The sequence below is a fragment of the Trichosurus vulpecula genome, chromosome 6 (genome assembly GCF_011100635.1).
Source record: "Trichosurus vulpecula isolate mTriVul1 chromosome 6, mTriVul1.pri, whole genome shotgun sequence".
Taxonomy (NCBI): Eukaryota; Metazoa; Chordata; class Mammalia; order Diprotodontia; family Phalangeridae; genus Trichosurus; species Trichosurus vulpecula.
The window spans coordinates 189,055,739-189,082,474 of record NC_050578.1 but is presented as its reverse complement, the minus strand read 5'-3'; the positions used below and the strand labels follow the sequence as shown (position 1 = coordinate 189,082,474).

The following is a 26,736-nucleotide window of genomic DNA, read 5'->3' as shown; positions in this document are numbered from 1 at the left end:
TACCAGCAATGTAGAAGTATATTAGTTTCTACAAAGCACAACCAGAATATAAATTTTAATTTTTACTCATTTTTACAAATGTGTTGGGTATGAGGCAGTCTGACTTTTTTAAAGAGAACGAATGGTAAGTATATATTATATATTCACATATGTATAAGTATATATGTGTATATATATAAATATTTATATATGTACATATATATGAAATTTACAGATGACATTAATGTGGTGAGGGTTGTTAACAACTGAAAAATGAAATGGAGCAAACTGAAAGTTATGAGTTGATTTGACCTATGTATAACCAGAATTTTTCTTTAAAATCTACATCTGCCCTCTGTAAGTTGACTCTTCCCCTTTTCCCTCAAAAAATAAAAATAATAAAATTCCTATCAGCAAAGACAGGCAAATCAGAAGTCAAGGAGATAAAATGCCTTAAAAAGTAAAGTAAAAGTGATGGCAATCTGATGCAGCAAACATTTACTAGCAGAAATTCAGTAAGTAAAGTAGTCATAGTCAGTGAGTTATAATGTCCTCATGTCATTATTTGTTAAGTTGGGCGGTTTATTGGGTAGGAGATAGAAGCCAATACGGTTGTGGGGGGTGGTGGAAATTAAGTTCCTAACATATCAATAAAAGCATGTTGGGAGCCAAAAACTATAGTTTCTTTTTTTTGGAGGTGGGGAGGGTTGAGGGGGTCTAGATGCCAGACTCCAGAGAAGGCTGCTGTATTGAAGATTACTTTTTGTTTAATATAGGACTCACAACTTAAAAAAAATCCAAAGAATTCACTTGGGACTTTACCTTTCAAATGGAAAGATCTATTTGAAGGATAATTGATAAAATAATTACCATAATGACAGAATAAAGGGTAATACTTTTAGCTGTCTATATCACCTACATATTACCATCAGAGAATGGTATCTTTGAGCGTTATGCCTCTGTTCGGTCCCCCTTTGTAAACTGAAACTAAGATCACTTTGATTTCCATAATTAAACTTAGCTAAAGTTTACTGAGGCCTTATCATATGTGTAGCACAGCCCTTTGAATTATACAAAAATAAATGACAATTTTTTTTCCCCTAAAGGATTTTACATCTGGTAAGATAGATAAAAAAGGAAACAAATAACTATAGTTTAAACAAAAAGATGTGGAAAAACCCCATAGCAGAGGTAAAAATAAAGCCTGTGGGGTTCAGAAAAGAGAGGTAAAAAGAAAAAACTTGGAGACATTCATTTGGAGAAATCAGGGAAGGCTTAGTGAAGAATGTGGGATTTGAAAAGGAGTTGAATGATGGGTAAGATTTAAAAGATAGAAGGTAAGCCATTGCCAGCAGAGGGGATATCTGAGCAAGAAGGAGAGTTGAGAGCAAGACCAGTGAACAGCAGTGCAGTTTGACTTGAATGTAGAGTATTCATATGGAAGCCTTGGAAATATGAAGGGTGAAAGGCTACGAAGATGAATTGCAGCTATACTGTGGTGAGTCTTGAAGGCCAGACTGAAAGCATTAGATTTTATTCAGTGGGGAGCCATTGAATGATTTTCAGTGGAGCATTAGCATGATTCAGTCAATCCAAAAAGCAACGGACTCTCCTACTTACTGCCTGAGTGACCTCAGATAAGACATTTCACCTGTTTGACTCACTTTCCTCATCTGTAAAACACGAGGGATGAACCCGAACTCTAAAGTCCCTTTCAGAGGGGTGTGTGTGTGTGTGTGTGTGTGTGTGTGTGTGTGTGGCTCCTGCCAGGGCTCCTGGTGCCTAGGGTTTTTTGAAGTAGCTGGTAGGATAGCTGTTAGTGTTCTGGCCTGGAAGTCAGGAAGAACTGAGTTCAGATCCTGTGTCAAGCACTTACTAGCCGTGTGACCCTGAGCATATCACTTACCCCTCTCAGTCTCAGTTTGCTCTTCTCTAAAGTAAAAGGGTTGGCCTCAACAGGCTTTAAGGACTCTTCCAGTTATAAGTCTGTGATCCCATGGAAGATTAATCTAGAAGCCACAAGGTCAGGGAGAATGCATCCTAGTAAACCCTAAGGATGATGTCTCATTAAAATGAGAGATTATGATATGGTTACCAGTATTAGGGAAATTAAAAAGAAGCTGGTTTATGGGGAAAGAATCCTCCGCCAAAGTGTAATTTCCTATAGGAAGTCTATAGGGATCTACAAAATTACTTGTACCCCCTCTTCCCTACCCTCACTCCTCAAAAAGTTACTTTGTATATATTTCATTACAGGCCGCTAGGTGGCGCCATAGCACATAGAGCACCGGGCCTGGAGCAGGAAGACTCATCTTCCCGAGTTTAAATGTGGCCTCAGATACTTACTATATGTGTGACCCTGGGCAAGTCACTTCACCCTGTTCACCTTGGTTTTCTCATCTGTAAAATGAGCTAGAGAAGGAAATGGCAAACCACTCTGGTACCTTTGCCAAGAAAACCCCAAATGCGATCACAAAGTCAGATGTGACTGAAATTACTGAATAACAGCAGCAAAAAATATATATTTTATACATAAATTTTTATGTGCATGTTGTTTTCTACCTAAAAAAAATAAAGGACTGTCTAATTTTTTAACATATATCTCAGCACCTAACACAATGCACATAATAAATGTTTAATATAAGTTTGTTGAATTGAGGAGCACTTAATCCCAAAAATTATTTCATGAATAACAAAGTTAGAAAATTTAGTGCCAAGAAATGTGCCAAAGGTAACAAATACATTGAAGAACCCCTGCATGATCCAATCACAGGTTTATACCAACATTTCTAATGGAGGTCAAGAATTAAGATACTTTAGACCAGTTTTTTTTTTCTCAGCTGTTAGCTGATATATGTGTGTATGTATACATGTATATACATATGCTCACATGAATACACATACATATATGTGTGTGCACATTTATAACTATATTGATTTCCATACCTACATTTGCATAAGATATTAATATATCTACAATTAATATTAAATAATATCTAATAGTGACTTTTTTACTGAGTGATTGCCCAGCATTCTCTATTTTCACAGCCCCTTCCCTTGAAGCCAATGTGTTTCCTCTCTGCTCTCTTTACTTCAGCCGTCTTGACCTTCATTCTATTTTATAGAAATAGCAAAAGAAGCACACATACAGCTGCATTTCCTTCCCTGTACTATGAAATCTATTTCTTAAGATCACAGATTTAAAACTATTAGTGACCTAAAGAGTTCATATAGTCCCATCTTCAATCATAGATTTTCCTGCCCATTTCACTCTTGAGAAGAGGAGTGAAGCATTTCTTTTTTCCCATTTAGCCCTTTGACTTCCTTAGCTGCGTGTGGCCTAATATTCAAACACAATGATACTTTTGTTAGTAAGAAAAATTACTTCCCACTAACATGCAGCTTCTATAAATTTCCTCAGAGAATGCTTTAACAAAAGAGATCTTGAGAGCTGATTTCTAAAGTATCCTTTCAGAATATTTTTTTCTAAAACAACTTAAAATAGATAGAAGAATTGGTCAATGAGAGCCCAGGCCTTATGAGTGGACAGCATGCTCAGAATAAAGCAATCTCTCCAGCAAACTTTGGGGCAAGTGTGGATTTTCTGTGATTGTTTCTGATCCCCTTACCAGGAGGTTGCAAAAGGTTCTTTCTGTTGGCTTCTAAGCCAGAACTGAGCATACCTTCAGAAGATCCATAAGCCTTGGCTCCCAGATTCAGGACTCTTTGGTGCCCTCCTGACCTTTTGAAGCTTACTAGGTATAACAGCAACCACACTGGCATACCCAGGATGCCTACTAGTGCAGGTTCTTTTATCTGCTTTACTAAGGAAAGCAACTTTAAAGGAGTCAATAATCTTCTTTAATTACATAAAATACAAACAGGAAATAACAGAGAAGAGAAATAAAGACCAACAGACAGGGCTCTACTGCCTGAAACAAAATAATATTACAATATATACTTTACATTCACCACTGGATCAAGAGAGCCCTTACCTCTGAGCATTTGGGGGGTCTGAACATATGGCTGCTCAGAGTCTTGACCAGGGAATCACAAGGTCCTTCTTATAAGCGAGCCCCCAAAGCAAAAAGCTCACCTCTCAGAATATGTACTCTTTCAGCTAACAGGTTCAGAGCCAGAGGGCATCACAACCCTCCTGACGCAGTGGCTAGTTCGAAATTAACAAAAAATGTGTGTAAGCCTTCCTACAAGCAAAGAAGCTTCCCTTAATGGGTTGCATATGAGGCCTGTTGATGGGCAGGGAAGACCTTATTCTCCATTAACCTTACACTATGTTACAGTTTAGTCCATTCTGTCTCCAGTACTCTTTTACCTAAGTCAAGAAAGAATAGTTATGGCAGGGCAATGGGTTGATGACTTTATCTGAACCTGGATGAGATGAATAGACCACTGGTGCTTTCCCCACTTGGAGGCTTGAAGTAGTTATTTCCTCCTCACTAGAACATAGCTAGATAGCAAAGAGGACAAGGTTGCCAATGGCGCCTTTTTTATGGGCACTCAATTCTGGCTCAGAAACCAGGCAAAAAGCCTTTCCTCATCATCAACATTCAGAGAAGACCTGTGCATGCTCTGAAGTCAGTCCATTGTGAAATATTGCATCAGGCCAAGCTGCTACTGCTGTTTGTCCTTTGTTCTAGAAGAGGACCATGACATCAGGGAGGTAGTGCCATGACATGCAAGTGAATTGTATTTAAGTGATGTAGGGCTGTGCAAAGTCACCAGCCTCACTTTCTCCTCCAGAGCCTTCTGGGTCCAGTGGCCAGATATGGATTAGGACAATTGGAGATGACTTAGGATGCAGTGGGGGATCTTGGCCTTTTCAAGCTAAGTTCTTTAAAAGGTCTAAGAATATATACCTTTGAGTTGTCCCATTTAATGTGATTCTCAATGGAAAATATGCTTCTGTCTTAAGTGGGAATTGTTTGTTAAATGGTCCATGATTAAATGGCCTTTTTTTTGGAATACTGGTTCTTGAGATAAGGCCAAAGTTATTCTAGAAAGAACAACTATGTTAAATCTGACTTCCACTCTACATTGGTATATTTCAAGAAAGATGAAATGGCCTAAAATATATCCCAAGTCATGTATTAAGTGCCTGCATATACTTTTTTTTAATTGCTAAAGAAGTTTCCAAAAGTAACTAAGTTTAATTCAAAAATTTCTCCAGAAGAGAAAGTGAGTCTGGTGATTTTGCACAGCTTCCCTCACTTAATCCAATTCATTTGCAAGTCATGGCATCACCTTCTTGATGTCATGGTCCTCCTCAAGAACGAAGGACAAACAACAACAACGTAAAATATCTACTTTCTACAAAACAATGTTCCAGGGATTGGGAGGGGGAGAATACATAAATCAACAAGGCATGTTCCCATAACCAAATAGGGACAGAATAAGACACAATTAACCGTTATTAAATAAAGAAGGTAAAAGCATAAACTATGCAAAATAGAGGTTGTGGAAGATTTATGGAAAAGATGCCAGTTGAATCAAATCATGAAGAATAGATTGGGGGAGGAGGAGAACATCCTAGGTGGTATATTTAAAAAGGTACAGAGACCAGAAAGCTTGGTATTTATATATGAGTGGTGGCTAGTTCAGTTTCACTGCAGCATGAAGCATATATTCAGAAGTAATGGGATATAAATGCTGCAAAAGTAGGGGATAGGGACAGTATCTGTACTTTCACTGATAGGAAATCCCCAGGTAAGGAAGTTGTTTCCATCTCTGCACCTTAGCTGGTCTTCAAGAGTTGCTTAGGCCATTGAAATATTAAGTGACTTGCCCCGGGCGAGACAGACAAGTTGTATTAGAGTTGGGACTTGAACCTAGATGATCTTGGCTTTGAGGGCAGAGCTCAATCCATTCTGCCATGATGATTCTTAGCAAATGAGGAGGAGCTTTGAATGCCATTCTAAATTGTTCAGACTTGATCTAGTGAGCAATAGAGAATCAGTAGAACTACATCTTCCTACTAACATGTTTATTTTTAAAATGCACATTTCTTACAAAGGAATTCCATTTAAAGCACTGAATATAGTTAATTATCGATGTAATTGATGTTCAATCCCCAGTTCTCTCAGTAAATGAAGGCACATGTCACTCTCGGGGAAATGACCAATGGTCTATTTGATCAAGCCATTTTGAGGTTCATTAGTTACATAAGAACCAATCAGAAATTAATTTAGATGTAAAAATAACTAGCATTTATATAGCTATAGAAGTGATATCTCAATTGATCAACTGAAAAGCCTTTCCTCACCATATAGTAAGTGGACCAAGAAACAATCACGGAATATATACATGCTCTGAAGTCCACACACAGTCAAGAAGTGAGGTAGTACAAGACTTGATCCTAAGGTAGTTTGTACCTTTCTAGTTGACTTGATAGATTATAAGAGGAGCTGAAAAGTCCCACTTTCCATGGAAATGATATTATAAAAAGTCAGAATAAGTAGTCTTAGATCAAGAAAATGAATTCATGTTATTACTTATACTGTAGGGATCTTTCTAAGAGATGCATAAATGTGACAGTAAATATAAATAGTCCAGATGGATGTGCATATCTGAGCTACCAAATGATATAAAATGCTTGCACTTATTAAATTATAGGTTTGTTCATGAGTTTCTTGGAGCGCGTATGATGATGCATGATTTTTATCTAATTTGACCCTCCTTTCGCACATGCAATTCCTGTTGATTTGGATGAGTGAGTTGGAAACATCACTGTTTAGAATTTTTTATATTATTCTAAAGGTTCTATATTGTCAGAATGCTCTCAGCCAGCAATTTATCTCATCACCTGAGGAGACCTATGAAAGTGTGATGTAATTCTGAGTCACTCTTTTCTAGTGGAAAAAAAGTTAAAAAGACAGAAAATAACAAATGTCCTAATTCCATCTGAGTTAGTTATAAAAAAGGTCACCTTTTGGCCAACTTGAATTATTTTGCTGACAGAGGGAAGCTGTTGAAACTTCATTTTCTTTTCATAGCAACCTCCCCACTGAACTAATGCTGTTTGCTGTTTGCAGGTGAGTTGTGTGAGGAGAAACTCGATTTTTGTGCCCAGGACCTTAACCCCTGCCAACATGACTCAAAGTGCATCCTGACACCAAAGGGATACAAGTAGGTGGAAACATTTTCATATTTCACTTCTAGATGATCTTGTAGCCTCTAGAGATTTTCTTCCTTAAAGGATTCTCTTCAGATGCTTTCACTCAGAATAAATAAGGCCTTTGCTCACTGGTCTCAATGGCATTCTTAGCAGCATATGCAACATTGAACAACACAACCACTTCTTAGCACTGGAGAAGAAAAGTAATAAAAGAAGAGTTCCATTTCTGTGAGCAGCAATCTCTGTGAAAGCCTTTTGGGCATATGGGGGAAAAACCTACTTAGAAAGAACACCTTAGAGACCATTTAGTCCAGTCTCTTTAAGTTTGAAGAAACTGAGACCCAGAAAAATTAAGTGCCTTGTCTAAGACATATAACCTACTAACTGGTCTTTCTCCTTCTGTTGTATTCCTTCTCTAAACCATCCTTCAAAATGCCCCATGAATAGTCTTCCCAAAGCACTGCTCCAACAACATCACTTCTCACTCAAAAGCTTTCAGTGGCTCCATGTTGCCCGCCAGTACCCTGATATTTAAGGCCCTCTAAAATCAAACCCTAACTCCAGCTAAATTGAATTACCATTTATTCCTGTCCTTACTTTCCCATTCTGTGCCTTTATTCCTACTGCCTCCATACCTGGAATGAACTCCCCTCCTCTGAGCTCCATTTATTGATGTTTTCCCCTTCTTTCAAGATCCTTCTTCATGTAGTCTTCCCTTAATTCTCCCCCTTCAGGTGAAAGTAATTTCTACCATCTTATATTTCTCATAGAACAATACTTAGACTACAGCTTCTCTGTGTTTCTATCACCTTCTCTTTTATTGTGCTTATTTCTACATGTATCGCCTCCCTACGTCCCCTAGGGGACTTTAAGGTGCCTGAGAACAGAGTATGCGTCATATTTATCTTTGTATTCCCTTCTTCTAGCACAGTGCCTTCAACATGATAGAAACTCAATGTTTGTGGAACTAAATGTAACTGAATGACTGACAGATCCAGAACTAGTTCTGACCCATAATTGACTGATTTTTCCACTAGTCCCTAGTGTCCTTTGAGTGGCTCTTACTGTGTACTAAGTGGTCTGGAGATACAAAAAGAAAGCAACACAACCTCTCTTCAAGTAGCTTACACTTTCCCTAGTGAGGTGAGATATGCCACACATGAACCACCTAGGAAATAATAATGGTTCACATCTATAGAGAACTTAACACAGTACTTTCTTCATAAGACTCCTGTCAGATAAGGAATATATTTGTAGATATTTGCACTTTCTAGATAACAGAACTGAGCCTCTAAGACATTTTATGACTTGCTAAGTTAATACAGCTGATAGGGGCCAAAGCTGGGATTCTAACATGTCTCCTGACTCAATGTTCCAGGCTTTATCTACTGCCCAACATTGTAAAGTTTTAAAAAAAGGCAGTGAGTACATATCCCATTTCCTCGCATTGATATACCACTTCAGGGTTTTTCTAAATGCTTTCACACACTTTTCTAGATTATGGGGTATATCTTATAAATGTCATAGGGTGGTTGGGGGAGAGTAATCGTGAAAGACTTCATGGGGAAGATGGTACTTGAGTCGGGTTTTGAACAAAATGTAGGATTTGGATTTAATTGGTGAAAAAGTGGAAAGGAAGGCATTTCAGGGGAGGGAAAAGCAGCTCTATCTCTTACAGGAATAAGGAATTAAAGAATGTCAGAGTTAGAAGACACCATAGACATCATCTAGGAAAGGGGTTTTATTCACAGGCTTGTGTCTATGAATCATGCCCCGAATGAAGAGCCCCTTTTAATACTGTGACCACTTTATTTCAGTGTAATTGATTTTCTGTTTAACCCTATATTTATTTATTTTATGCACTTAAAATATTGCCATGAGAAGAAGTCCATCAATTTCACCAGACTTGCAAAGATGTTCATGATACAAAAAAGTCAACAAGTATTTATTAAGCACCTATTTAAAAAAAAGAGGAAAAGAACCCTTGAGCTCATCCAACTTGTTAATATACCAGATGAGGGGCTTCCCCAGAGTCACACAGCTAGTAAATGGTAGGTCCTCTAAGTTCAAAGATAATACTCTCTCCCCAGACTACATTGCCTTTAGTAAATAAAGCTCTGGTTCCATCAGGTTTGTGTCGGAAACTCGTTTTATGTACCAGTTTGGTCATTTTAGAAAGCTGCACATTCTTTTCTGGTGTATGACATTTCTGTGGATGTTTTTAGTTGTTTTTTGTTTGTTTGCTGTGATAAAATAATTTGGGGTGTGCTTCATTATATATTTTGGTTTATCTTTTGGGTTCAGATCACATCCCTGCTTAAGGGTAAACAAGCTTATTAATGGTTTTATTTCTGAATTTGAAAAAAATGCACTACATTTTGAGAAAATTCCTTCCTGGGGAGATCATTTTTCCCCTAGAGCCTTTGTGAACTCCATGGTTGTATACCACAGGTGGTCATTAAAGTCTGGCCTCAGAATGTGTCATGCATATAAAGAATATAATCATTTCTCAGAAGAGTAAGCCATGGAAGCAGGTGGTCTTCAAACAGAGGTTGTTTCTTCTACAGACTTCACTGCAATTAACATTAGAGCAGGATTACCGCAGTGCTTTTTAAGCTGTAATTACAAGATAGGTTATTAGTAAGACTCATTGGAAATCATTTGAAAATAAAGAAGTTCATCTTCTGAAAGACTAATCCACAATTAAATAACTCCCTTATTACCATCAATTAAGATGCATAAGTTACAAAGTAGTTATTACTAAGCCATGAATTAGCAGATTTGGAAAACCTGCTATTTCTATCAGTAATGTGGGAACACTGGTTTTATTTCTGTAGCTAGTTTGGCTAAAAACAAGTTAATAAGGCAAAGTGTTGGCTTTCACTAGCCTCCTTGCATATGTCAGTGACATATGTTCTTTGGGAAGAGATAAAGGAAATAGAAGTCAAGAGACACCAACAAAACAGATTTGAAGTTGCTAAAGATAGTCTTTCTGACATATATTTGACCCACCCCTAGGCTCCAGCTTCTGTTTCTGCTGTCTCCATTAATTAGGATGCTCACTGCCTTTCTTTAATGCAGCATGGTATGGCGGAGAGAACAGTGAACTAGGGAGTAGAGGCACGACTTTGATTCTCATCTCTAACGCCTCTTCTCTGTGAATTTGGCCATATCACTTCCCTTCTCTCTGAGCCTCCATTTCTTAGCTGTAAAAGGAGGAAGTTGATTGAACTCAGTGGCCTCCAAATTCACTTCCAGCTCTGGTAATCTATGACTATTGTTCTATCAGCTGCTTAATGAGCTGTTAGCTAGCTAAGTAGCTGTATGACCTTCCTGATTCACCTTCCTAAGGCTCACTTTTCTCATCCTCTTATTGAGAGGGTTTTATTCAAGGAAGTCTAAGGCTGAGCTCTTATGCTCTGTAGTTCTGAGCTGCACTGGTAGTTCATTTTTAACTGCACTATACCAATAGAGCTGATTTTGACCCTTCTTGCTTTATTACCTATCTCATAAATCTTTTATATTGCTCTTTGATATTTTTATACCAGAGTGCCATCCACAGTACTTTGAAGCATGCATCTCACTTAGTCAGCTTTTTAGCTTCTTAATCGTGTAGTTTAGATTTTTGGTTTTCTTTTCTTAGTCATCATTCTTTGTCACAGAAGTGACTTGAGAGCATATGATATATATTTTGACATTCCTGGCGTTAGGAGTCTTTTATTTAAATTTATACATTGTGTTGTAAAATCCATTTTAGTGAGTAAAAGGTTGAGAGAGATATTGGTTCTCTCAAAATGATTTCAAGTTGTAATGGACTTTGAAAAAAAATTGTATAGAAGAGAATACAAAATCAGCTCTTAGCTTCTGCACTGTACGTATGGTTCTCGTATGATTTTTTTTCCAGATAAATAATTCAAAGTTTTTCCTCATCTTAACGTTTAGCAGCTTCAGCTACACAACTCCCATTAACACTGATAGAAGATCTCTGACTCATGCCTGCCCATCTAGTTGAGAATGGATAGTAGCACTTAAGTGACCATCTTACTTCAATCAAATTGTTTACTTAGCTTTTGTGATGATTAAAACACATGCACACACACATATACTCATAGCAAGACAAAAACTTACCATAATGCCATCATTGTTAGCCAAATGATTTGTTTTCTATGGTATTCAAAACTCAAAGTCAGTTGCATTACACCTGACTGCTTTCAACTACGTGCCCCACCATTGTCTGTATTCGTTGACTTTCAGCTATTTACTTTTTTAATTAAATATGTTGTTTTTTCCAAGTACATGGAAAAAACAATCTTTAACTTTTTTTTAAATTTTGAGTTCCAAATTCCATCCTTCCTTCCTTTTCTCCCCTCCCTCCTCATTGAGAAGGCAAGCAGTTTGATATAGGTTATACATGTGCTATCATGCAAAACATTTCTTGCATGTTCATGTTGTAAAAGAAAATACAGACCCTCTCAAAAAAAAACAAAAACCAAGAAAAATAAAGTTTAAAAAAGTAAACTTCAATATGCAATCAGTCTCCATTATTTCTTTCTCTGGAGATGGATAGTGCTTTTCATCCTGAGTCCTTCAAAATTATTTTGTATCATTGTATTGCTGAAAATAGCTGTCATTCACAATAGATCATCATACAGTACTACTGTATTCTCCTGGTTCTGCTCACTTCACTTTGCATCAGTTCATATAACTCTTCCCAGGTTTTTCTGAAAGCATCCTGTTCATCATTTCTTATAGCACAGTTGGGTTCTATCACAATCACATAGCACAAGTTGTTCAGCCATTCTCAAATTGATGGGCATCCCCTCAATTGCCAATTCTTTGGCACCACAAAAAGAGCTGCTATTGATATTTTTATACATATGGGACCTTTTCCTTTTTTTAATCTCTTTGGGATACAGACCTAGGAGTGTGGCATTGCTAGGTCAAAGGGTATGCACACTTTTATAGCCCTCTGAGCATCATTCTAAATTGCTCTCCAGAATGGTTGGATCAGTTCACAATTCCACCAATAGTGTTTTAGTATCCCAATTTTCCCACAACCCCTCCAACATTTGTCATTTTCCTTTTTTGTCATATTAGCCAATATGATAAGGGTGAGGTGGTACTTAGAATTGTTTTAATTTGCTAATTTTTATTAATTTTATTAATTTATATTAATTTATAAATTAAAATTTATAAATTTTAATTAATTTATTTAATTTTCTAATCAATAGTGATTTAGAGCATTTTTATATGACTTTAGATAGCTTTGGTTTCTTTGTCTGAAAACTGACTGTTCGTATCCTTTTACCATTTATTAATTGGGGATTTTTTTTTTAGATATCATCCTCTCATAATCAACTCCCACCCATGCCCTCTGTCTGTATACGCCTTCTAACTACCATCCCTTCATAATCAACTCACACCCATCCCCTCTGTCTATGTATACTCCTAACTGTCCCAATAATGAGAAAATTCTTAGAAGTTAAAAGGATCATCTTCTCATGCAGGAATATAAACAATTTAACCTTATTGAATCCCTTATGATTTCTCTTTTCTGTTTACCTTGTTCTGCTTCTCTTGAGTCTTGTATTTGAAAGTCAGATTTTCTTTTCAGTTCTGGTCTTTTCACTTGAAAGTCTTCTATGTCATTAAATATCCATTTTTCCCATGAAGGATTGTACTCAATTTTGCTCGGTAGGTTATTTTTGTTTGTAATCCTAGCTCCTTTTGCCCTCCAGAATACCATGTTCCAAGTACTCTGATCCTTTAACATAGAAGCTGTTAAATCTTGTGTTATCCTGAGAGGGGCTCCATGATATTTGAATTGTTCGTTTCTGGCTGCTTATAGTATTTTCTCTTTGACCTGAGGGCTCTGGAATTCGGCTATAATATTCCAGGGAGTTTTGCTTCTGGATCTCTTTTGGGAGGCGATTGGTGGATTCTTTCCATTTCTATTTTACCCTCTGGTGCTATGATATCAGGGAAGTTTTCCTTGATACTTTCTTGAAATATGATTTCCAGGCTCATTTTTTGATCATTTCTTTCAGGTGGTCCAATATTCTTAAATTATCTCTCTTCTATCTGTTTCCTAGGTCAGTTGTTTTTTCAATAAGATATTTCATATTTTCTTCTATTTTTCATTATTTTGATTTTTATTGTTTCTTGATGTCTCGTGGAGTCATTAGGGTCCATTTGCCCAATTCTAATTTTTAAGGAATGATTTTCTTCAGTGAGCTTTTGTACCTCCTTTTCCATTTGGCCAATTCTTCTGTCTAGTGAGCTCTCTTCAGTGGATTTTTGTACCTCTTTTTATCATTTTGCCTATTCTGGTTTTTAAGGTATTATTTCTTCAGTATTTTTTCTTTGTCACTTATACCAAGCTTTTTTTCATGATTATCTTCTATCACTCTCATTTCTTTTCCTCATTTTCCTCTATTTTTCTTATTTGATTTTTAAAATTCTTTTTGAGCTCTTCCAGGAATTCTGTTGGGGCTTGAGACCAATTCACATTTTTTCTTTGAGGTTTTGGATGTAGCTGTTTTGACTTTTTTTGTCTTCTTCTGAGTTTATGTTTCAACCTTCCCTGTCACCATAGTAACTTTCTATGGTCAGTCCAGTTTATTATTGACATTTAATTATATGTTGAAGTTGAATTCTGCTCCATATTTTTTGTGCTGCTGTTTTCAGAACCAGTTATGGGGATCTATAAGTTTTTAGTCCTTCCAAGATGGCATCATCTAAGGAAAGGTGTGGTTACTGTTTTTCTAGCCTGTATTCTTGTCTGTGAGTGATCACAAGCATTCCTTTCCACCTTGGAACTGTGACCAGGGCCCCAATTCCCTATGGCCAGCTGCAAATTCTAATGTGCTAGTGTTCCTTCTTACCTTGGGATTGCAACCATAAACTCTGTATAGGTAACACAACAGAATCTTTCACCCAGTACTGGCAAATGGTCCCCTATAGTCTCCTTTTGACCAATTGTCCAACCCCCCTACTCTCTGTGGGCTGACACCTCCCCCAGGGCTGCTACTGGCATCCCTGGGAGTGTTGGACTGCACTCCAGTCCCGCCTGAGTGATACAGACTTTGCCTGCCAACCTTTTAAGTTGTCTTGGGCTGGGAAATTGTTTTACACAGTTCCTTTATTGATTCTGATGCTCCAGAATTTGTTTTGAGACATTATTTTAATGTTTGGAAAGGAAGTTGGGAGAGCTCAGGCAAGTCCCTGCAATTACTCCCCCATCCTTCAGGTATTTTGCTAATCTAGAATTTGAATTCGGAGTTAGAGCTTTGTGATTAAGATAATGGTCTAACTGACTTATAGAATCATAAATTTAGAGTGAGAAGGGCCTTTAAATACCATCTAGTCTGACTCCTCGTTTTAGAGATAAAGCAGTTAAGTGACTTGTCCTAGGGAACACAAGAAGTAGCAAGGCTCAGATTTGCAAACAGACTCCAAAGCCAGCATTGCCTGCACTGTACCAGACTGCCCCAAATAACCTCATTTGAAGGTAGCCAAGGATGCTGAAGCATTAAAAGGGGCATGAATTTGAAACAGGAATGATGATAATCATTAAGATGTATTCCAGAAGTATGTGATGCTGTGTCAAAGCCTCATTTAAAGTACAAACTACTAGGACCTAGAAGGACAGATAATAATAATCCTAATTACAGATTAATGAACTGGAATGGCCCCAGAGAGATTGGCTAACCCAGAGCATCATCTTCATCAACATTTAAACATGGAGTGAATTATAAATTAATTTCTTTAAAAGTTAATATATTTAAGTCCAATCTTAACCTCACAGCATTTACAAGTGTCTCCAACCTATCCTGGGAAATAAAACATAGTAAGCAAATATTGGAAATCAGGTTTTTAAATTATCACTACCATATATACTAAACTCAAGGAAAAGAAGCAGAGCTTGAAAAATATCATGCTTCAAGCACAAGAAAAAATGGAATAGAAGTGAAAAAAGGCCAGTCATGATCCTTGTGATGGGTCATTTTTCTTAAATTGTTGATATGTATTATCATTAGCTGAGTCAATATCACACTGACATTAGTAAGTAGGAGAGCCAGCATGACATAGTGGAAGAAAGGAATGAATGGATAAAGCATTTATTAAGTACTTACTGTGTGCAAAGTACTATATTAAATGATAGGGATACAAACAGAAAAGTAAGATGGTATGCCCTTGCTTAGGAAGACTGATAGATTAGGATTCAGAAGATCTCACTTCGAGCCCTGCCTTTTTTACTTGTTATATGTCCCTTGGGCAGGTTTCCTTGATTTTCTAAATCTCAGTTTCCTTATGTGTAAAGTATGGATAATATTTCTTGGCTATTAGGCAGCTAGGTGGTTCTGTGAATAGACTGCCAGCCCTGGAGTCAGGAGGACCTGAGTTTAAATGCAGTCTCAGACAGTTACCAGCTGTGTGCCCTGGGCAAGTCACTTAACCCTATTTGCCTCACTTTCCTCATCTGTGAAATGAGCTGGAAAAGGAAATGGCAAATCACTAGTATCTGTGCCAAGAAAATCCCAAATTGGGTCACAGAGAGTCAAACATGATGGAAACGACTCAACAAGAAGAACAATGCTTGTGTTACTGACTTCAGTTGTGAGGAAAGTGCTACATAATTTTAAATAACTTCTGAAAAGCACTACATAAATTTAAGCTGTGTGAAATACGAGAAAAGACAGTAAATAAGCAATAATGCAAATCAACAAACATTTATTAAGCACCCACAGCATTCCAGGCATTGGGGTGGGCTGGAGATAAAAGAGAAAAAAATTAAATAGACCCTTTCCTCAAAGAATTTACTCTATTCCAGAGAAAGGATGATTTTGCAGATAAGGCTTTAGGGGTGGGATTGGGGAGGGTCTCCTTTCAGGGCTATTGTGATCAATTAATTAAAGATGGTACCATCTCATTTCTAAGTAACATTTAATTTGTTTGAGCTTGATAGAGATTCACCCCACCTATTTATTACCAAAACAGATGTGATTGCACTCCTGGATATGTAGGTGAGCACTGTGATATCGACTATGATGACTGCCAGGATAACAAGTGTAAGAATGGAGCCCATTGTACAGATGCAGTGAATGGCTACACTTGCATCTGCCCTGAAGGTTACAGGTAGGAAAAGAATTAGAAATGGGGTTTTAAACTCAACCTCTTTTTCATTCATTCCAGACTAGTAAGGAAGTAAAATATTGTTTTCTTTGTTTGAAACGTAGTGGCTTATTTTGTGAGTTTTCTCCACCAATGGTTCTACCACGCACCAGCCCTTGCGATAACTTTGAGTGTCAGAATGGAGCCCAGTGCATCATAAAGATAAATGAGCCAATATGTCAGTGTTTGTCTGGCTACCAAGGTGAAAAGTGTGAAAAGTTGGTCAGTGTCAATTTTGTCAACAAGGAATCTTATCTTCAAATACCTTCAGCCAAGGTTCAACCTCAGACAAACATCACTCTACAGGTAAGATGCCTGATCTCAAGCCAAAGCTTGTGTTGTTTTTGTTTTGTTTTCTGTTTGTAAAGGCAGACATTGGAGGTAGTTATAGATCATACTTTTCTGAAAAAGAAAAAAGATGATAAAAGCTGCCAATGAGGAGTACTTGGCTTTATGGAGCCTTAAAGCAATGGGAGAAAGTTAAGACAAGATTCAGACGTGAAAAGCTTCAATAATTTTCCTTCCCAAAACATATGTATTTAAAATTAAACAGAAATTATGTAATTCTGTTAATTAATTGACCTAATGATAAAATGCAGAACAGAAAAGGTAAGGTTTTTTTTAGTTCTGTTTCTTGGAAATTGTTGGTTTTATTATTATAGACTTAGTCATATCTGAAGACAGCCATATAATTTCAAAATTCTGATTCAACTGTTATCAAAATCCAAAACTCAAAGGTTCTTTTAATCTTGAGGGTCCCTTGCACTTCCTCCTGACTTTTGTTTCTCAGAATTCCTGGACCTTTTTAAAGTGACAGCTCAGGTGTCACATCCTACTTGAAGCCATTCCAGGCCCCACTAGTTCAGTGGGTTCCACAGGATTAGTGAACTTGGAAAAAAAAACAAATTTACATTGTTATTTTAATATATTTTTTCTATATAATACTATGTTTTTTATTTTATGCATTTAAAAAGATCGTTCTGAGAAAGGGTCCACATGCTTTACCAGATTGTAAAAGAGGTCCATGACAAAAAAAGAACCCCAGCCAATTTGTTAATGTTTTCTCCCTTTGCAAATCACTTTGTATTTACTTCTCTGTTTACAGACTATGTCACTCACCTGTTCTATCACTATCCATAGAAAGTAAAAAAAAAAAACACTTAAAGACGGGGGCTGTTTTTCATTATTGTCGTATGTGTAGCACCTGGGACAATAATCTGCACATAATAATTTGTACTACACTGTAAGGTCATTGAGGGCAGAGCCCATGTCTTTTCCCAAGCTTCTATCTCCTCCACCATTAGCAGAGTGCTTTATACACAGAAGGTGCTCAGTAAATATCTGTGGTCATTCCACTCAGGCCAACCATAGTACCTAGCACATTGGTAGTTACTTAATAAAAATATTGCATCAGGGAAAATGAATGCTAAGAAGTTGTAATTATTCTCCTAGCCAGAAGGTAAACTTCATTAAAAATGTGTATAATTCCACCCCACTTTTTGCCACTTTTATATTTCAGAAACAGTGATTACATAATGATCCCAAATTCTCTTCATGTGCAGAAAAGGAGTAGGCAGTGTTCAAATTCATCCATTCATTTATTCATTCAACAAATAGCTGTCATTGATAAATCTCTGAGGATACCAGAAAATGAGAAACATTTTTTGTTTTGTGTTTCATGTTCACACCAACTTGTGAACAATATTTCTTGACCTTTATCATTTTTAAATACATAAAAGAGGATACATAATATTTCCTTATGTGTCATTCTAGTTTGAGAGAAGGAAAAAGAAATACCCACTTTGGTCCATCCTTGTAATGGAATACAGCTTGGCTATGTGGGAAAATTATTCTTCACATATACATGTGTGCATGTGTGCGTGCGTATGTGTGTGTGTGTGTGTGTGTGTGTATAAGTACATAGCTTTTGAGGTGGTTAAAGAAGGAACAGTTAGTGACAGTGGGCCACAATGAACCCAAGGATGGGTTCAATGGATCCAGTTTCTTTGAATAGACTATAACTTTTCTGCCATTGCCCAACATTTCTTATGTTGGCTCAAGGTGGAAAAAACTCAAGAGGCCACAGAGCTCACAATCATAAGTAGGCTTTAGTGTCGTTTCTGAGATCCAAAGGGAATGAAAAAACAAAGATTTTTAAGTTGTCACTTACATGATGTGATTCTAAAGTAATGAGATTAATTTTGTTTAAGGGTAACTTATTAAAACCAGCCTCATCATTTTGTAATAATAGCTCTTATAGATTGTCAATGAAATATAAAATATAGGATCATAGCTAGAACTAGGAAGACCCTCAGTAGTCATTTGATACAAGACCACAGATGAGGAAACTGAGGCCTAAGAAAGTTAAGTAATTTGTCCAGGGTTACATAGGTCTATAAGCATCTTTGCAAACATGCATTTAAAAAAAACAGATGAAATAGCTTGGAAAATTTTATCATTATTTGACTAATTGAACTCATGCCTCTCCCACCACCATTTTATCTACTTGTTTACTTGTTTTAAAATTGTTTACTGTTTCCCTACTTCACTGTAAAGCAGAGGCTAGAATTTCTTTTCCTATTATAGTAGATAATTATGGCATGTATACAAATTTCCTCATTATTTTAAGAAAATAGACTTTAAATTGACATAGTCTTCCCACTGTGTTTGAAATGAAACATTGTGTTAGTATGACTACTTTTTTCCTTATAATTCAGTGATTACTTTTTTATTAGATTGCCACAGATGAGGACAGTGGAATTCTTCTGTATAAAGGTGACAAAGATCATATAGCAGTGGAGCTGTATCGTGGGCGTGTGCGGGCCAGCTACGACACAGGATCTTATCCGGCATCTGCCATTTACAGGTGAAGGCCCATAAAGTAGTAGTAGAGATGAAAAAATGTTTATTAAAAAAAAATTGGCTTCCCATATCTCTAATGGGTGAGAAAGGAATAATTTGATTAAAATTCTTGCTTAATGTCATCTAATAATACAACTGAAGCCAGTAGTTGAATATGGAAGTTTGATATGGGAAAATTCAACATGTAAGAAGTATGATATTAGTAGGATATATGTTCTATATTCTGCTTGCTATAGTTTTAAAATTAAATATGGATTTGGGTTCTTTGAATGACATGAGGAGTTAGGATAACTTATTTGAGTTTCCACATAACTAAAACACCAGTTCTGCTAATTGTTTTGGACAAGTTACTTAATTTCTCTAAACCAATTTCCAAATAAAGTAATCTCATTTTATCTAAAGGAATAAAGTAGAGATATTCAACTTAATAACATTAATTGTCTAGGGCTATATTTCAGAGACTTGAATAGTATCTCATAACTATCCCAATGGCAAATGGTTGCCATTTGTACCCAATGAATAAGATTCAAGCAGATGCTAAATTGTATATAAATAAAGTACTCAAAGAGTTAATGTACCTCCAAAAAGTGAGATATTGCTTCTAATAATCCATTTTTCTATATAGTACTGTCAAATATTATTATCCAATATATTTAAGTCCCTAAATCTATTTTAGATTAACACATCTTTTTTTCATCCAAAGAACAATAATAGAAGACTGGGAAATATGATCACCTTGCATAATGACAGCATATTAAGAACAAAGTTTGATAGTACCTAATTCTTCAATATTTCAAGGATTCATGATTTTGCTGTTGTAGGTACAGCAGCCAAATTACAAATCATCCATATCTAGAAATTTGTTTTTTGAGAGTTCTCTAGATGAGAAAAATTAAGTTCATTAACTTATGGTCAACCTGGGGATAAATTTCACTGATCTTAGTTAGGCTGCTCTTCAGACAACATGGGTCCATATTGAAATAAGCCCCAGAATACTTCCAGACTTGGTTTATAGATAACAGATGTCAGGATGTGGAGTTTAATCCAGAGCTCCTTTAACATGTATTTTACATGTCCGTTGCCACTGTGGGGTGAACTAAGGCCAGAGACTTTTCTACCACTTGTACATCTCATATATCATCTATTTTGGCTAGCTTTTTTTAATTCATCAGTCAACAAATATGACTATAGCATTGCCCACCTTAGGTATCCATTGCAAACTAACATCAGCAGAGTCATAATTTTGTTACTGTGGCTATTCTTTAAGTCAAATAACAGAGGCAAGCAATGATAAATGAGAATAGCCCCTAGACCTATAGAAGTTAATTTAAATATTATATATATAAATTTACATATATATGTGAAGCATTGTTGAAATAAGGGAAATGAGTCACTCCAAACTACCTTTAAATCTAGCTAAATGTATTAGATATATATATATATGTATACATATATACATATATGTGTGTGTGTATGTGTGTGTGTATGTATATGTATACATATATATATATATGTATTAATTATCAGTTATGTAGCTAGGAGAATTATTGATTGGTGTTGATTCTCTCTTACCAGTTAAGGATCCTCGCTTAAAAGGGAAGAGTCTGAAGGTTATTCTATCAGTCTAAAGAACTTCCAGTAATTCTGTCACCTATAACTACATGTTTTATATTAAAGTCTCAAATCAAGAGTATAGTTTGTGTCACATGGAAAGAAAACACGTCAAAGATTCATTTGTGTTCAGTTGAATAACACATAGCCTCAAAGGCTACAAGATGGGGTTGAGGTGTTTCAAATTACAGTCAGCCTTTGTGTCTATAATAGTTCTAGAATATTCTAGCATATTCTAATCAATTGGCATGTAGGCAGTTGATCTTGATTCTATAGCTACTGACTTTAAGTTTTTGGCCCAATTTTATTAAGACATTCCACCTATATATTTTTACTTTAATATTCTGCTTCTTCAGCATGCTCAAATGAAATTTCAATATTGATTAAAATACTGTTCATTTAATTATGAGTTTTCTACCATAGCCTTCCTGAAAGTATCCTGACCCAGGTTAACTATCACCTGGCTTATGCCATCAGTTTTGATTTTAATTCAGATATATTTTGCAAAGAGAGATTTACTCTGAAGTAGCAGACAGTTTTAAGAGGTGAATGATAAGATAGCCCTATGTTTATATTTGCTACCCTGGAAAATATAAGCTTTGTCTTGCAACACAGGGCAGCTGTGTCAACTAACTAACTCTCTCTCTCTCTCCCTCCCTCTCTCTCTCTCTCTCTCTCTCTCTCTCTCTCCCCTCCCATATATTTATTTATTTGGAAGTTTCTATTTTTATTTCATTTCTCTTCCATAGTGCAATATATTGTGCTATGAGCTCTGGGAAAGGAGGGGCCATGATCATGTGGCATTTACTTTGATGCATGGATAGCTCTATGATCTTGAAATGACTGTTCCATTCCACTCATATAGGTTACAACCCCTCCATGCCCTTCAAAGATAGTCTTAATGACTGTGGAATAGTTTTAGGGGAGAGAGAGACAAAGTATGAAGCATGGTCCCTTCCATTCAGAGGTTCGTTGCCTAGTAAACTCAAAAGATACCAGTTTTTCAGAATTTTAAAGGACAAAAAGACTCAACATATGAATTTAGAAGATATAAGAATAATGTCAATTTTTTAAGGATTAATGTTTTTATCGATTCAACCAGTAACTCCAAACATTATATATCAGTGGATATATATATATGATCTTCTTAGTAATAGGGGCTTTTTCTGCTAATGCAGATATCAGTGCAGCCATTTTTTCATCTTGTCTACATTTTCCCATAAATTCTCCAAACTTGTTTATCCAGAACCTATTCTAAATTCCAGGGGCATTCTTCTTGCTCTTTTAGTATAATTGTAGTCTTAGTGTGCTACTTGGGTTATCCATCTATTGCCCCTCATGATTGATAAATGACTGGTCCACCTTGTTTTCTGGTTGTGTAGTCTCAAAAATGTGAATGTGGTGTTTTTTTCATACAACCTATTATGTTTGAGTAACATGGTACACCCTTCTTGTAGCCACTTTGCCCTTTGGTTATTTATAATCATTAACTCTTCTAACTTCATAGTATTTCATGATTTATAGCAATATAGTATTACCAGGAGAATACTTGTATTAAAGAAATTGATTTTAGCAGCAGCAAGCAATTTTAGATCATTAAATGTTCTGCACAGTTTCTCAAGTGTAATTTTGCCTAATATTTCCCATTGTGCTTAGTTTATCCATTTTTGCAACTTGTCCAAGATTCAAATGTTAATGGACTAAACCTACAAACTATTTGTTATTATCATAATCTAGACAATGTGCAATTCTGTCCACTTTTTTTTCTACTGTGGATGGTTAGACCAACTGCTTTTTCACATTGCCTTTGGATTTCTCTAAAACCGTATAGGTTTAATGCAATTACTTCAGGGTCTTTGAATATGTGCGTTTAGAGAAACTCACTATCAATAGTAAGTTTTGTGTAATAATATGTTCAGTTTTACTTACATTTTATGATTATCAGCTGAAATACATTTTAAAAACCTATACTAATATCATGCTGGAGAGGGTTTCTGAGAGTCCCTTGGAGAGCAAGATCAAATCAGCCAATAATTAAAGAAATTAATTCAGACTGTTCACTGGAAGGTCAAATACTGAAGCTAAAGCTTAAATACTTTGGCCATATAATGAAAAGACAGGACTCATTGGAAAAGATCCCAAGTTGGTAAAGATTGAAGGCAAAAGGAAAAGGTGTCAGCAGAGGGTGAGTTGGATAGATACTATCATGGAAACAATGAATATGAATTTGGACAGATTTCAAAAGATAGTTGAGGATAGAAGAGACTGACTCTGCTATTATGGTCCATGGAATCATAAGGAGTCAGACATGACTAAATGACTGAAAAACAACAATGTCCCCACATAATATGCAATTAAATATTGTATAAGTACTATAACAGATATTGACAAAGTCAGTAAGACAATACATCATATGCATCTGTATGCATTAAAGTGTACTTCTGCACAAAAATAATCATTTGTTTAACTTTTTGATTCTATACCAATCTTTTGCTCTTGATAGCATTGGTGGCTGTTTAATTATGCAATATAGGTAATAAATATAATAGGCTTGAAGATTTAGAGGCTACCTAGTTCAACACTCTCATCTTGCAGGTGAAGAAACTGAGGCACAAAGAGGTTAAGGAACTTGCCCAAGTTTGTACAACTAGTTAGCATCTGAGGTGGAACTGGAGCCCAGATTTTCCTGACACAAAACCAAGTGCCCTACCCACTATACTATGATGCTCCTCTAAGATATGTGGTATAATTTAAAAGTCACTTGGCATAGCCACAGACCCACAACTTTTGTTTCTATAACTTTTCTCCTTGTACCTAAAATCCCACCATTAGAGACAAATTCCTTTGGATCATAAAGCCTTTCATTTTCTATTTTCAAGAATTCCTTAGCAAAATTCATATCCTTATCAATAACACATTAGTAGAAATCAAGTGATCTCTAGCTAAGAACTAGGCCTTTAAGAATACTATACATTAAAGACCTGGCAGCGCAGGCTGTAGGGAAACACCCTAGGAGGAAGAGATGGTAAGTGGTAAGATGTCAAAAGTAAATTTTTCCTTTTTTCCAAAATTTTCTTCATCCTCTGACCCTATTTGGCCTCATTCTGTATTTCTTAAAGCTTCATAGGCTAAGCCTTCTCTTCAAACTAAGCAGGCTTAGCTCAAGTTTCAAGCATAACATGAATGCCAACTTCTGTCACATTTTTATCAGTGATTCAGAGGAATGAAAGGTGGTGTTCTTATCAGATGAATGGATGACACAGAGTTTAGAGGGATAGCTAATAGACCACATGACAGAAGCAAGATACAAAAAAAATCCCCATAGACTAAAACCATGATCCAAATCTAATAAGATAAAATTGATCAGGGATAAATATAAAGTCCTCCAGAAACATTTTTAAAATAACTCTGCAAGTTAAGAATGACAAAGACACTGCTATGTAACTGTTCATGTGAAAATGACCTGAATATTTTAGTGGACATTCAACCCAGTATGCATTAACAGTGTGGAATAATAACCAAAAACTCTCATGTGATCTTTGATTGCATTAACAGAATCATGGTATCTGTGACAAGAGATGGGCTAGTCCCACCATACTCTATCTTGGTCAAATCGCAAAGGAGTATTCTGTTCAGTTTGAGATGACACACATTTTAGAAAGGATACCAGAAAAGCTGGAGTTTGGTGATGCAAAATATGGTCACCAGGATATTTAGGGAACTGGAAACCATCACAAATGAAAAGCAGTGGAAGGAATTTAGGATATATAGCCTGGAGAAGAGACAAGACATGGAGAACATGATAACTATCTTGGAATATTTGAAGATCTGGCATGGGGAGGAGAGATTAAATTTCTTATTCTTAGCCTCACAGGGCAGCAGTAGGAGCATTAGGAGAAGTGTCATAAAGGCTGATTTTGGTTGGTATAACAACAGCCCTAATAACGAGAGGTATCCAAAAGTGGAAGGTGTTTCATAAGTTACCTTTCACTAAAGGTCAACAATGATGGCTGGAAAATCATTTGTTGAACATTGTGAATGGGATTCCTGTTTAGCTATAGGTTTTACTAGGTGAATTTGGAGGTGAGCTACTTGAGAGAAAGAATTGTTTCCTTCTTTGTTGCCCTAGAACTTAGCTCAGTACCCTGGCACTTAGCAGGAACTCAATTAATGCTTATTGATTAATTGATTAATGTTTATATGGATTTTAATGTTTTTTAAATAAAACATATTAATATAATTTTCCATTGAAAAGCTGCATACTTTTACATTTTAATTAATTAAATTTTAATGTATTCATTTTAAATTTTCATCAAAATTTTTTAATATTTCAAAGAATAATCTTATACTTTATATGTATTTTAAATTTATAATAATTTTATAACATGCATGACATTTTCATTGTTTGACTCATTGTTAAGCACAATGAGAAAAAATTAATTATTTATTAGTTAAGAGAAGTATGTTATTAATTATAACAAATAACTGAACCTATTTGTGATCTCTAGAGGCTAATTGAAGTTAAAAATAAAAATGACCTTTTTACATTCTGTGAAGTAAATTGGGATTAGGAACTATTATTAAAGCATATACATATATGCTTTAATTAATATTTACTGAATTGAAATAAGTTAGTTTTCTAAGTTACTTAAATGTTTGGAAAAGAACCCAAGGCAGGAATTCTTAACCTTTTTTTGTATATGGACCAACCCCCCTTCTCAGAATCTTTTAAATGTATAAGATGAAATACAAAGGAATTACAAAGAAAATCAGTTATGTTGAAATAGTTATCAAATTATTTACAAAATAAAACAAGCCCACAGATCCCAGGTTAAGAATCTCCAACCTAAAATATCCTTATTCTTTAATCATTTGGGGGTGGGGGGACACTTAGTTGGTACATACATTTAATTATTCTTTTTCAATTAGATAGCAGAAGATAGTCGATCCACATAAATAGGGACAGTCCTTGACATGACATCCTATCATTTCAAGGGTAAGGTAGACTGGGTTCTATCCTCAATTATCTAAGTTTCTGAAGACAGGTCATTAGATTGTAAGTTCCTTGAGGGCAAGAACTGTCTTTTTTTTTATTTGTATCCCTAAGGTAGCACACTGTCTAGCACATAGTAGCCACCTAATTAATATTTATTGACTAGTCAGTAAGGACCACAAATTTCCTTATCACCTGGAAATGAGCAATGGTCCTTGTAAAACATTTGCATTTGGTAGTATCTGGAGTGAAGCATAGGTAGAGACCAAATATTTATCAAGTGCCTACAGAGTGCAGAGCCTTGTGCTAAACCCTGGGATAGATACAAAATTTATTAAAGGCAAGACCCCTCCCTTCATAGAGGTATAAGTCTAGTAGGGTGCTGACACAAATGCAGTAATACACTTTTTAACTAATTAGAGAAGTGGAAAACAAAGTGCTATGTGATGTCTGAAGATCAAAGCCATATTAATTAGCTGAGTTCTGAAGATCCTAAGGAGCTACCTCCGAGGGTGTGCTTTAGCTCTGTGAGTTACTGGTAACCAGTTCAGAAAGTATTCTATTTACCTTGAGGCTCTGCCCTATCACACTGAAGTACCAATAACTTAAATGGCATAGATTGTCCTTTAGGTGTGATATTGTACCTCTTCAAATTCAACAGTCATATTTTAAATTTTTGTTTATTTCTTTTTGGGATGTGTAGTCTTTTACTGATATGCTTTTAAAAATTTGATATTAAAAGATAAAGTTAACATTTAATTTATTTTAAAAAAACAACTATTTCTGAAAGGCACATAGCCTATGACCACATTTACAATTTCATTTGGCTTCCCAGCCCTTTAACATGTAGGGGATGGAGACATGGAAGTGATGTGCTCTATTGATAGTCAGCCCATTGGGTGGACCCTTTGAAGTGAACTTTTGGGAGAATGTGAACAAAAGTCACAAGAGGTAGGTAGGCATGGGTGAGGCATGTCTACATTGT

At 36.0% G+C, this 26,736-nt stretch overlaps 1 protein-coding gene across 1 annotated transcript in view; it reads left to right on the top strand.

The window, feature by feature from the left end:
• The window catches only part of SLIT2 (slit guidance ligand 2), a 188,185-nt gene that overhangs the window by 142,832 nt on the left and 18,617 nt on the right, over nucleotides 1-26,736 (top strand). The window contains exons 28-31 of the mRNA XM_036765066.1: nucleotides 7,029-7,122; nucleotides 16,112-16,249; nucleotides 16,351-16,591; nucleotides 19,021-19,151. Coding sequence (XP_036620961.1) covers nucleotides 7,029-7,122; nucleotides 16,112-16,249; nucleotides 16,351-16,591; nucleotides 19,021-19,151 — 604 coding nt within the window. The remainder of the gene's footprint in view (nucleotides 1-7,028; nucleotides 7,123-16,111; nucleotides 16,250-16,350; nucleotides 16,592-19,020; nucleotides 19,152-26,736) is intronic.